Source organism: Budorcas taxicolor, chromosome 20, assembly GCF_023091745.1.
Source record: "Budorcas taxicolor isolate Tak-1 chromosome 20, Takin1.1, whole genome shotgun sequence".
Lineage (NCBI taxonomy): Eukaryota > Metazoa > Chordata > Mammalia > Artiodactyla > Bovidae > Budorcas > Budorcas taxicolor.
Window position 1 is genome coordinate 26,772,470 of NC_068929.1, and position 12,531 is coordinate 26,785,000.

Below are 12,531 nucleotides of genomic sequence, written 5' to 3' on the forward strand. Positions count from 1 at the left end.
CATCTTATTTTACTCATCCTGTTTTTATTTTGTTACACCCTTGCTCTTTACTTTTTGTTTGATTTTGACATATGAACAACGTATACTGTCTTTGTGTGTCCCCATCTGCACCCTCAAAGGCATTCAGGACTGGCGAGAAGCAGAGACCATCCCCTGTCTTCTGGTGGGTCTATTTAGACACTGGGTGTGAGTTGAGAGAATTGGTGGTAGAGCAAATATGAATCACCCTGCAGGCAAACTATTTCCTAAAGCAAAGTAGAATGTTATAAAAAGGGCTGAAATTTGCATAGGTTTTTTTTTTTTTTTTTGTAAAATCCAGCTCCATCTGCCACGTAATCGGTATAATTCTTTTCAAATTTAGACATTAAATTCTGTTGATACTAACTTTCACTGTGTTTCTTCTTTTTCTGTGTCTTTAGAGATATTTTAATGATGATAGAGAAACTGTACTGATATAGAATGACATTTTGTACCAGAAAAATTCAGTCTATTCTTACATTTTCTGTTATTATTCCTTTCCAGGTGAACTTATAGTTCCATGTGCTCATATCCACCCTGAATCTTCAGTTGTACAACTTGGTTCGAATTTCACGGCAGTTTGTGTGCTAAAAGAAAAATGTATGAATGATTATCATGTGACTGCTAATGAAATTTTCTGGAAAACAGGCCGTGTTACTGTTCCTTATGAACAATATGCTGTCATAAACAGAACAGCATCTAGTGTCACATTTCCAAATATAACTTTAATAAATGCTCTGCTCACTTGCAACATTCGTATGTTTGGACAGATTAATCGGAGTGTTTATGGAATCAGAATCATTTCAGGCTGTAAGTTTTGTTTTACTTTTATTATTCCAGACTTTGTCATGACTGTTGAATTACATCTTTAATGTCCATTGTCTTTTGGTCTTTTTGAAATGCAGTAACTGTCAGCTCAATGAGTTTTGGACTGTTTTTTTTTTTTTAACGTTTAAGAAAAAAATAAGCTTAGGAGTAGAATTGCATTTGCATTACAAATATATAAAAGCCTAAGGAGTAACACAAGTTTAATATTTTTCCTGAAAGTCAAGTACCTGTCAGCTTTCTAGAAAAACATTTTGACAAGAGATACCCACCAAAAATGTTGAGTTGAAATCTATGACTGTGCTCATAGTGACTTTCAATATTCCTTAGTTGTGGAGAAAATGCAGTGTAAAGCAACTATCTGAAGAAAGTGAATCAATACTGGAGGATCCTTTTATATTGAAGTAGACAAATAAATTTACTATGATCCAAGAATGGATTGCCAAATTTGTGGATCAACTAACACTATAATTTTAGCGTTTGCTTTCTCGCCAGCAGAGTTTGGGAAGGGAGAGATATAAATGAATCATTTTTGCTTCTATCTAAAATACACTTGAAAAGTCAGTTGATAATGCTTTCCAGCTATAAATAAAAGTTTACTTTGTGTAGAAAGTTAATTTGAAACGTACCTATTAATGACAAGTATGATAGAAAATGTATGTTACTATCTAAAATGTTTGAATTTACATAGAAAAGAAATTAATGTTTTAGTCACCAGTATTTCATTATGTCTTTTCTTGGTTTTGTTTTTTTCTGTCTGATTTTGGTTATCTTAAATGTCTAGAGGAGTATATAAATTGCATGCTTTCTGTGAATATGAAGCTTTTTGAAATTTGCTTATTTTCCCCTTTTAGTGCCTCCTGAAAAACCTAAAAATTTGAGTTGCATTGTGAATGAAGGAAAGAAAATGATGTGTCAGTGGGATCCTGGAAGGGAAACACACCTGGAAACAAACTACACTTTAAAATCTGAGTGGCAAGTTATTTTAAATTTGTTGTACATTGAATTTATTAAGTTTGCCTTTGTGGTAGAGTTTTTATCTTGTAGTATTATTAAATGCAAAGTTTTAAATGTTTTATTTAACTTTTTATTTTAGAACACCTGAAACATGAAAGTAGAAAGAACAGTGTAAGAAATCCTCATGCTCATCACCAAGCTTCAATAATTATCAGCTCATTACCAGTCTTACTTTATATATACCCCACACTCAGATTGTTTTTAAAAAATAGACATCATATCATCTCATCAATAAATATTTTAGTACTTTAATGGAAGAGATAAGGACACTTTTAAAAAATCCAAATATAATTGAAAATACTATCATATTGTTACATTTTTAATTAGTGTTCAAATTTTCCCAGTTGTCTCATGAATTCAATTCAGTTCAGTCGCTCAGTCGTGTCTGACTCTTTGGGACCCCATGAATTGCAACATGCCAGGCCTCCCTGTCCATCACCAACTCCCGGAGTTCGCTCAGACTCACATCCATCGAGTCAGTGATACCATCCAGCCATCTCATCCTCTGTCGTCCCCTTCTCCTCCTGCCCCCAATCCCTCCCAGCATCAGAGTCTTTTCCAATGAGTCAACTCTTTGCATGAGGTGGCCAAAGTACTGGAGTTTCAGCTTTAGCATCATTCCTTCCAAAGAAATCCCAGGGCTGATCTCCTTCAGAATGGACTGGTTGGATCTCCTTGCAGTCCAAGGGACTCTCAGGAGTCTTCTCCAATACCACAGTTCAAAAGCATCAATTCTTCAGTGCTCAGCTTTCTTCACAGTCCAACTCTCACATCCATACATGACTACTGGAACAACTGTAGCCTTGACTAGACGAATCTTAGTCAGCAAAGTAATAATCTCTCTGCTTTTGAATATGCTATCTAGGTTGGTCATAACTTTTCTTCCAGGGAGTAAAGCGTCTTTTAATTTCATGGCCGCAGTCACCATCTGCAGTGATCTTGGAGCCCCCCAAAATAAAGTCTAACACTGTTTCCACTGTTTCCCCATCTATTTCCCATGAAGTGATGGAACCAGATGCCATGATCTTCGTTTTCTGAATGTTGAGCTTTAAGCCAACTTTTTCACTCTCCACTTTCATTTTCATCAAGAGGCTTTTGAGTTCCTCTTCACTTTCTGCCATAAGGGTGGTATCATTTGCATATCTGAGGTTATTGATATTTCTCCCAGCAATCTTGATTCCAGCTTGTGTTTCTTCCAGTCCAGCATTTCTCATGATGTACTCTGCATATAAGTTAAATAAGCAGGGTGACAATATACAGCCTTGACATACTCCTCTTCCTATTTGGAACCAGTCTGTTGTTCCACGTCCAGTTCTAACTGTTGCTTCCTGACCTGCATACAGATTTCTCAAGAGGCAGGTCAGGTGGTCTGGTATTCCCATCTCTTTAAGAATTTTCCTGTTTATTGTGATCCACACAGTCAAAGGCTTTGGTATAGTCAATAAAGCAGAAATAGATGTTTTTCTGGAACTCTCTTGCTTTCTCCACGATCCAGCGGATGTTGGCAATTTGATCTCTGGTTCCTCTGCCTTTTCTAAAACCAGCTTGAACATCCGGAATTTCACGGTTCATGTATTGCTGAAGCCTGGCTTGGAGAATTTTGAGCATTACCTTACTAGCATGTGAGATGAGTGCAATTGTGCGGTAGTTTGAGCATTCTTTGGCATTGCCTTTCTTTGGGACTGGAATGAAAACTGACCTTTTCCAGTCCTGTGGCCACTGCAGAGTTTTCCCAATTTGCTGGCATATTGAGTGCAGCAGTTTCACAGCATCATCTTTCAGGATTTGAAACAGCTCAACTGGAATTCCATCACTTCTATTAGCTTTGTTTGTAGTGATGCTTTCTAAGGCCCACTTGACTTCACATTCCAGGATGTCTGGCTCTGGATGAGGGATCACACCATCATGATTATCTGGGTTGTGAAGATCTTTTTTGTACAGTTCTTCTGTGTATTCTTGCCACCTCTTCTTAATATCTTCTGCTTCTGTTAGGTCCATACCATTTCTGTCCTTTATCGAGCCCATCTTTGCGTGAAATGTTCCTTTGGTATCTCTAATTTTCTTGAAGAGATCTCTAGTCTTTCCCATTCTGTTGTTTTCCTCTTATTTCTTTGCATTGATCGCTGAAGAAGGCTTTCTTATCTCTTCTTGCTATTCTCTGGAACTCTGCATTCAGATGCTTATATCTTTCCTTTTCTCCTTTGCTTTTCGCCTCTCTTCTTTTCACAGCTATTTGTAATGCCTCCCCAGACAGCCATTTTGCTTTTTTGCATTTCTTTTCCATGGGGATGGTCTTGATCCCCGTCTCCTATATAGTGTCACGACCCTCATCCCATAGTTCATCAGGCACTCTATCTATCAGATCTAGGCCCTTAAATCTATTTCTCACTTCCACTGTATAATCATAAAGGATTTGATTTAGGTCATACCTGAATGGTCTAGCGGTTTTCTCTACTTTCTTCAATTTAAGTCTGAATTTAGTAATAAGGATTTCATGATCTGAGCCACAGTCAGCTCCTGGTCTTGTTTTTGTTAACTGTATAGAGCTTCCGCATCTTTGGCTTCAAAGAATATAATCAGTCTGATTTCGCTGTTGACCATCTGGTGATGTCCATGTGTAGAGTCTTCTCTTGTGTTGTTGGAAGAGGGTGTTTGCTATGACCAGTGCATTTTCTTGGCAAAAGTCTTTGCCCTGCTTCATTCTGCATTCCAAGGCCAAATTTGCCTGTTACTCCATGAATATATGGATATATTTTTACACTTGTCAAATCAAGATTTAAGTAATCACCATATATTGCCAATTCACGTATCTTGTCTCTCTTAACCATAGGTTCTACCTTCTTTCTTTGCAGTTCAATTGTTAAAATAATGGTTTTACATCATTTAACACATTCCTCTGTCCCTTTATTTACTGAAATTTGCTATTAGATCTAGACATTTAATCAGTTTTTCCCCCCCAAAAATAATTCATAGGAGTTATATGTATTTTCATTAGGAATGACCATATGATGTTTGTTTTTGTTTTTCTTATATTAAAATTTGAGCAGTGGTTTCAGGTATTAACAGAATTTCCGCTTAGTTTTTTTTCAAATGTAAAGAAAAGTTGAAAGAATTTTACAGTGAACATTTATATGTACTCATTACCTAGATTCTACAGTTAACATTTTACTGTACTTGTCTCCATCTACCAACCCATCTCATTTTAATGAATTTCACAGTGAGTTAGAGACATCCATATACTTACACCCTTAATCACTTGAGCATTTACATCATTAATTAGATTAATTAATCCCTAGCATCTTCCAAAGGTAGATATAAGAGATTTTTCTCCTCATTATGAATTCATATTTAAACATTTGATGTCTTGTTATTTATTTATTTGGCTGTGCCAGGTCTTAGGTGCAGCATGCAGGGTCTTTGATTTTCTTTGCATCATTCAGGTTCTTTAGTTGCAACATGCGAACTCTTAGTGGCGGCATGTGGTATTTAGTTCCCAGATCGGGGTGAAACCCTGACCACCTGCATTGGGAGCACAGAGTCTTAGCTACTGGACCATTGGGAATTCTTGATTTGATGTGTTTTAATCTATTACAGTTACTGTTCTTAATACTTAAATTGTCCCATCTTAGTAGGAACTTTTCAGATTGGCTTATCCTTTTGACACAACTTCATGAGTTCTTTGATAGCTTCCTGATTCCTGAAGTGACATGATGTTCCAGGTTCATCTTAATATGTTTTCTGTTCCAGACCTAGAATCAACCAATTCCCAAGTAGTCATGGTTCCACTTTGTGTGGAATATAATTTAGAGACTGTAGTCTGGGTGTTGGGTAGCTTATTGCTACTGGGTTGTTGTTTCTAGGCTTTTTTAGTGGAAAGAACAAAAAATGTTTTTAAGATAAAATACATCATGAACTCGTACTGGTATTTCCAATTTAAAATCCAGACTATATGTTTTTAGTTAATTCATCTATCTAACATCTATATCTCCTTTCTTTGAGCTGTTTCATTTTGCTTGTGGTTTTTAAGAATTTTCTTCATTGTATAAAGTAATAAATTAATCCACACAAATTTCTAAGACAAAGTATGTTTATAGAAGTCTCCATTCCCTGTCTCCTTTACCTTATTTACCCCCTCCTTCCAAAGGTTACCCGTTTTGGTTTGGTTTTGATTTATCCTTCTATTTTAAAAAACAGCGCATATATATATATGTATATATGCATATATATGCATATATATTCTTAATTGATGCATGATTTAAATGTATGTGAGTAAATTTAGTCATATCACTTGAAACTTTCTATGGTAATAGAAATTAGAAAGTGGTTTAGTGGTTGGAAAGGGGCTGAGGGAATTTTCTGGAAGGATAGAAATTCTATACCTGCTCTATCACCTCGTAGCATATTGTGTTTTGAAAAAGCATACTGTGCTTAAAGAAAGACATTGCTAATACTGTAAAGGTTCTGTTCAAGGAAAGGAAAAAAACAGGACTAATATCACTAAGAAGTTTTGGAGAAGGGTCATTGGGTTAGAGCATAAGATTCTAAATATGATATTCTTGGAGTAAAATTTTGAAAATAATCTTGTGTTTTAAGATATAGATCAAACTCAGTTTTAAAGAAAAACAGGTGAATTTTAACAAATTTTGTTTCTAGTGTTCAATAGTTTGTTTTAAACTTATTGAAATTAACTTGTTTATTCTAAGGTATGATAATCTGGGTCTCATCAAACTCTTTTCAAGTAACCTTTCTAACTCTTAATTTATTCAAATCTATTTTTAATGACTGACTTTACCATTTTTGTATTTAGGGCAACAGAGAAGTTTGATGATTGTAAAGCAAAACGTGACACCCCCACCTCATGCACTGTTGATTATCCTCCTGTGTATTTTGTCAACATTGAAGTCTGGGTAGAAGCAGAGAATGCCCTTGGGAAGGTTGCCTCAGATCATATCAATTTTGATCCTATAGATAAAGGTACTTATAAACCTAAATTTGAGAATTTATTAGTTTTGAGTTTAATTAATATAAAATAATAAGCATTTATTTTCTTAGTGACTTCTGCAAATTAACTTTATCAACAACGTTAAAAATACTTTGGAAAAAGAAAAATATCCATAATCCAACCACACTGGCAGCTGCTTTTAATATTATCTCTGCTATCTATTCAGATATCAAACATCTTATAGCATTATAGTCATAGTGTATATGCTTCATTTTTATACTCTTTTTAAATTCCATATGTCATCACTATTTAACTTTTAATATCTGGACCTGAAAATATTAGCAAAAGTAATAAATTGACAAGGAAAAGAACTAGAATTTCTTTAGGAACCTTTTCCTTCCATTATAGTAGTATGGTATAGCATTTTTTTAGACAGATTTGTTCATTTGATGAGAATAAATGCATATTATGAAATAAAATATAAAGAGTATATTGGACTTTGTAAGAAATTATAAAAGTAAACCATGGTAAACATTAGGATCTTTTTTATTTTTCAGTGAAGCTCAATCCACCACATATTTTATCAGTCAACAGCTCAAAGGAACTATCTAGTATTTTAAAATTGACATGGACTGACTCACGTTTTAAGAGTTTTATAACTCTGAAATATGACATTCAATATAGGACCAAAGATGCCTCAACTTGGAACCAGGTAAATTGAAAGTTACTGTTTATTCAAATAGTCTTGTCTTTAACCCACTAACCTAAAAGTCTCAGTCATTTTCTGAATGTCTTAAATTTCTGGTTATGTGAAGTAGTTTGCTTGACACTTCTAGATCTGTATTTCAAGCAAGGACCAATAGGAAGACATCCAGACAGAGAATACAATTTTGCTCAGCGCAATAGATTTTAAGTGAAATATGGAAGTGACGCAGAATGAGAGGGAATAGCATTTTTGGTGAGAGGTGAAAGGACCACAGATAACAGGAGCAGATTAGGTAGAGGAGTGAAAATGAAGAGATTATAAGGTAAGGGTAAGGTTGAGCAGGCATTAACAAACTACATCTGCAGGCCAAATTCAGCCTGTCATCTGTTTTTGTAAATAAAGTTTTATTGGAACACAGCCACAAACATTCGTTTACGTATTCTTTCTGATGATTTTTATGCTACATAGAAAGAGTTGAATAACTGCAACAGAGACCATCTGGCCCACAGCCTAAAGTATTTACAGTCTAGCCCTTTATAGAAAGTTTGCCAACCCATAAAATAGACGGATTATAAGATTGAAAAATAAAAGGACTGTATACCCAAATTTACAACAAACTGGAAAATTCTTAAAGAGATGGGAATACCTTACCTGCCTCCTCAGAAGCCTATATGCAGGTCAAGAAGCAGCAGTTAGAACTGAACATGGAATAGTGGACTGGTTCAAAATTTGGAAAGGACTACGTCAAGGCTATATATTGTCACCCTGCCTATTTAACTTAACATGCAGAGTACATCATGTGAGCTTCCCTGGTGGCTCAGATGGTAAAGAATCTGCTTGCAGTACAGCAGACTCAGGTTCAATCCCTGGGTCGGGAAGATCCCCTGGAGAAGGGAATGGCAACCCACTCCAGTATTCTTGCCTGGAGAATTCCATAGACAGAAGAGCCTGATAGGTTGCAGTCCGTGGGATCACAAAGCTGGACACGACTGAGCAACTAACACTTTACTTTTAACTTCTTTCACATCATGTGAAATGCTGGACTGGATGCATCACCAACTGAAATCAAGATTGCTGGGAGAAATACTGACAACCTCAGATATGCAGATAATACCACCCTAATGGCAGAAATTGAAGAGGAACTTAAGAGCCTGTTGATGAAGGTGAAAAAGAAGAGTGAACTAGCTGGCTTAAAACTCGGCATTCAAAAGCCTAAGATCATGGCATCTGGTCATGTCACTTCATGGCAAATAGATGGAAAAAATGGAAACAGCAGATTTTATTTTCTTGGGCTCCAAAATCACTGTGGATGGTGACTGCAGCCATGAAATTAAAAGACAGTTGCTCTTTGGAAGAAAAGCTGTCACAAACCTAGACAATGTGTTAAAAAGCAGAGACATCATTTTGCTAACAAAGGTCCATCTAATCAAAGCTATAGTTTTTCCACTAGTCACATACAGATATAAGAGTTGGACCATAAAAGAACACTGAGCACCAAAGTATTGATCCTTTCAAACTATGGTGCTGGAGAAGACTCTTGAGAGTCCCTTGAACTGCAAGGAGATGAAACCAGTCAATCCTAAAGGAAATCAACCCTGAATATTCATTGGAAGGACTGATGCTGAAGGTGAAGCTTCAATATTTTGGCCACCTGATGTGAAGAGCCGACTCACTGGAAAAGACCCTAATGCTAGGAAAGATTGAGGGCAAGAGGAGAAAGTGGTAACAGAGGATGAGATGGTTGGATGGCTTCATTGACTTAGTGGACATGAATTTGAGCAAACTTCAGGAGATAGTGAAGGACAGGGAAGGCTGGCATGCTGCAGCCCGTGGGGTTGCAAAGAGTCGGATCTGACTTAGTGACTGAATACCACCACCACCACCTAAAGATGATGTTATAAGCTGAAGAAATACTAGGAGCTTTTAATTTAAAAGGTTATCATCATAGCATTGAGATCTGCATGCTACTCTCTGTTATAACTCCATTTATCATTAACAGTATGCGTTTGCTTTGTTTCTCTGAGCTCCAAAGGGAATTGAGCCCGTGACCTTCCTGCTTCTGTCCTCTATTCCACATGGACTCGGAATACAATCAGAAAAAGCAACGAACTAAAGTGGATTAATGCTTCATGTTGTATATGAGGATTGTACAGAGAAGATACATACCAGAAGTTCTTCAAAATTTTTTCAATATCATAGAATCCTAATTCACTTGTAGAAAAAAGACTGACACATTTTGTATTCAATATTGAAATCTCAGAGTGGTAGAAAGAACCTTTTATCTATGTTTGAAGTGAAGTGAAGTCGCTCAGTTGTGTCCTCCTCTTTGCGACCCCATGGACTGTGGCCTGCCAGGATCCTCTGTCCATGAAATTCTCCAGGCAAGAGTACTGGAGTAGGTTGCCATTTCCTTCTCCAGGGGATCCTCCTGACCTAAGGATCAAACCTGGGTCTCCTGCATTGTAGGCAGACGCTTTACTGCCTGAGCCACCAGGGAAGTCACTAAATCTATGTTTAGTCTACTCTTTTTTTTCTGAAAACCAAGTTTATCTACAAAGATAGCTTTTGTTTTCATAATTGGGCTGGATATCTTCCTTTTGCCCATCTAGATTTATATTCTACCCTTCTTCACCTACTCTTTGTCTTGGGATGCAGACCTGTATGGATTGTATCTGTTGGTTGTGGAGGGGTCTTGGCAAGAGGGAGGAGAGAGAAGTGAGATCAGCATATTTTTTTGTGCTGCTTCCTCCATAAAGCTTTCCTGTCTCAACCTAAAGTCACTACTTCTCTCAAGTTAACCCTTTGTGACCCTGTTCTTCCAGGTTCTGGTACCACCCCTCTTCCCTTAGATTCTAAAGGTGGTAACACCACTAAGCCCAGAGTACTGCCTGTACTATCTAATAAGGTTTCCTACACTCTGCTCATATTTCTCTTAGTAAACCCTCCTTGAATTAAATTTTAATTGGAATTTCTCTTTTTCCTGTTAAGACCATCAGTGTTATAGGAGCATAGAAGAAAGAAATAAAAAAAGGATGAGAAGATTAATAATAGTTGTTTCCATATTTCCCAAACCTGTTAAGTTTTACTAATTTTGAGTGCTTTTTTCACTTTGATTTATTTCTCTGCAGAGCTTGAGTCAAATTAGTCTTTTTTTCATTAGTTATTAGGCTTGTTTCATTAATTAGCTTCTAAATATTAGGCAGCTTAGAAGATCTGTAATAAATACCTCGGGATTTTTTGTTGGTTAATTTGCTTTGTTTTCAGGTTCCTCCTGAAGATACATCATCTACCCGATCTTCATTCACGGTTCAGGACCTTAAACCTTTTACAGAATATGTGTTTAGGATTCGTTGTATGAAGGAAGATGGTAAAGGATATTGGAGTGACTGGAGTGAAGAAGCAAGTGGTATCACATATGAAGATAGTAAGTAAATAAATATATGAAAAAAAAATTGAATTTTGACTATATATTTTATCTGCTTTTAATAATATAGACTTCATTGCATCTTTTATGAACATTTTATTCAAACTGATATTTTACACTTTTTAAAGGATCTTAAGATGTAAAATTTAATATACATTATTGATAGTACAAATCTAATATAATTAAAGGAAATTGTGGAATGGTGTCTTAGATACAATGAGAAAACCATTAATAGTTGGTAAATCTAGAACATTTTATTAAAGGAGAGTAGTCTCGAAATATCTCTTAACTAGAGGATCATATCCTGAATCTTTAAAATCATGCTGCTAAGTCACTTCCGTCGTGTCCGACTCTATGCAACCCCAGAGACGGCAACCCACCAGGCTCCCCCGTCCCTGGGATTCTCCAGGCAAGAGCACTGCAGTGGGTTGCCATTTCCTTCTCCAATGCATGGAAGTGAAAAGTGAAAGTGAAGTTGCTCAGTCGTGTCCGACTCTTCGCGACCCCATGGACTGCAGCCTACCAGGCTCCTCCATCCATGGGATTTTCCAGGCAAGAGTACTGGAGTGGGGTGCCATCGCCTTCTCCGTAAAATCATACTACCTACCAAAATGTGCATTAGACCTTCACTGTCAAAAAGAGAGCTATACTGTAGTTTTTATTCATTTTTTTATCAGTAGTTAATAAGCCCCTGAAAAAGCATTGTTGCATTTTGATTGGTTGGTTTATTTTAATTTTCCCTTTGTTTTTCATGATAATGCATATAAGTAGAATCCAAAAGGCATAAAAGGATACACAATATGAAGTAAGATTCCTTCCCCTTTCATCTATAACCATCAAGAAATAATCATAGGGAGGGGGGAAGACAAGATGGCAGCAGAGTAGTGGACATGGAGTACACCTCCACAAATGTTTCAGGAATACATCTTCAGATACAGAAGATCTTTCAGAACACCAGCTGAGAGCAGGCAGGAGTCCCTGACCCCTGGAAAGGAATGTATAGATCCACACAAAACTTGGCAGGATGAAGGAAGGGAGTAAGAAAGAGGAGAGTAAGCAGGACTGGACCTGTACTTGGAGAGTGAGGGAACCGAAGCAAGGGTCAGATCACCACACTGGGGCATTGTTCGGGATGCAGGGAAGCATTTGAGGCTGTTAGAGAGTGCAGCAATTGATCTGTGACAGTCTGGATGGAGCGAGAACCACACAGACGATCCTTGCCACGTCCATATGTATCCCAGACAGGAGTGCAAGTCCTCTGGAACGTGTGGTGGCTGGGAGCTGGCATGTAGGGATTGGGGAGCAATCCCGGGGTGAGGTCTGCTATTGACTGCAGGGAGATGGCTCCCAGGGACGTGAGGGAGGAGATTGCAGAGGGGATTGCCTTTGGAGGAAAGTCGGGTAATCATGGAGGTAAGGTCATACTGCTGAGTCACATGCAGGGGATGGAGCCATCTCTGTAGTCTCTCTCCCCACATGCCAGCTGATCAACAGAGAAAGAACCCAGAGGGTGGCCCTTTGTGTGCCTGACACACTGAGCAACAGAGGAGCACCCCAGCCAGCTTCCCTGGTGGCTCAGACAGTAAAGTATCTGCCTGT

General features: G+C 37.4%; 1 protein-coding gene across 1 annotated transcript in view; it reads left to right on the plus strand.

The window, feature by feature from the left end:
* The window catches only part of IL6ST (interleukin 6 cytokine family signal transducer), a 65,942-nt gene that overhangs the window by 31,798 nt on the left and 21,613 nt on the right, over positions 1–12,531 (plus strand). Inside the window, exons 3-7 of the mRNA XM_052659153.1 lie at positions 523–828; positions 1,698–1,818; positions 6,668–6,834; positions 7,360–7,514; positions 10,773–10,932. Of these exons, the coding sequence (XP_052515113.1) occupies positions 523–828; positions 1,698–1,818; positions 6,668–6,834; positions 7,360–7,514; positions 10,773–10,932 (909 nt within the window). The remainder of the gene's footprint in view (positions 1–522; positions 829–1,697; positions 1,819–6,667; positions 6,835–7,359; positions 7,515–10,772; positions 10,933–12,531) is intronic.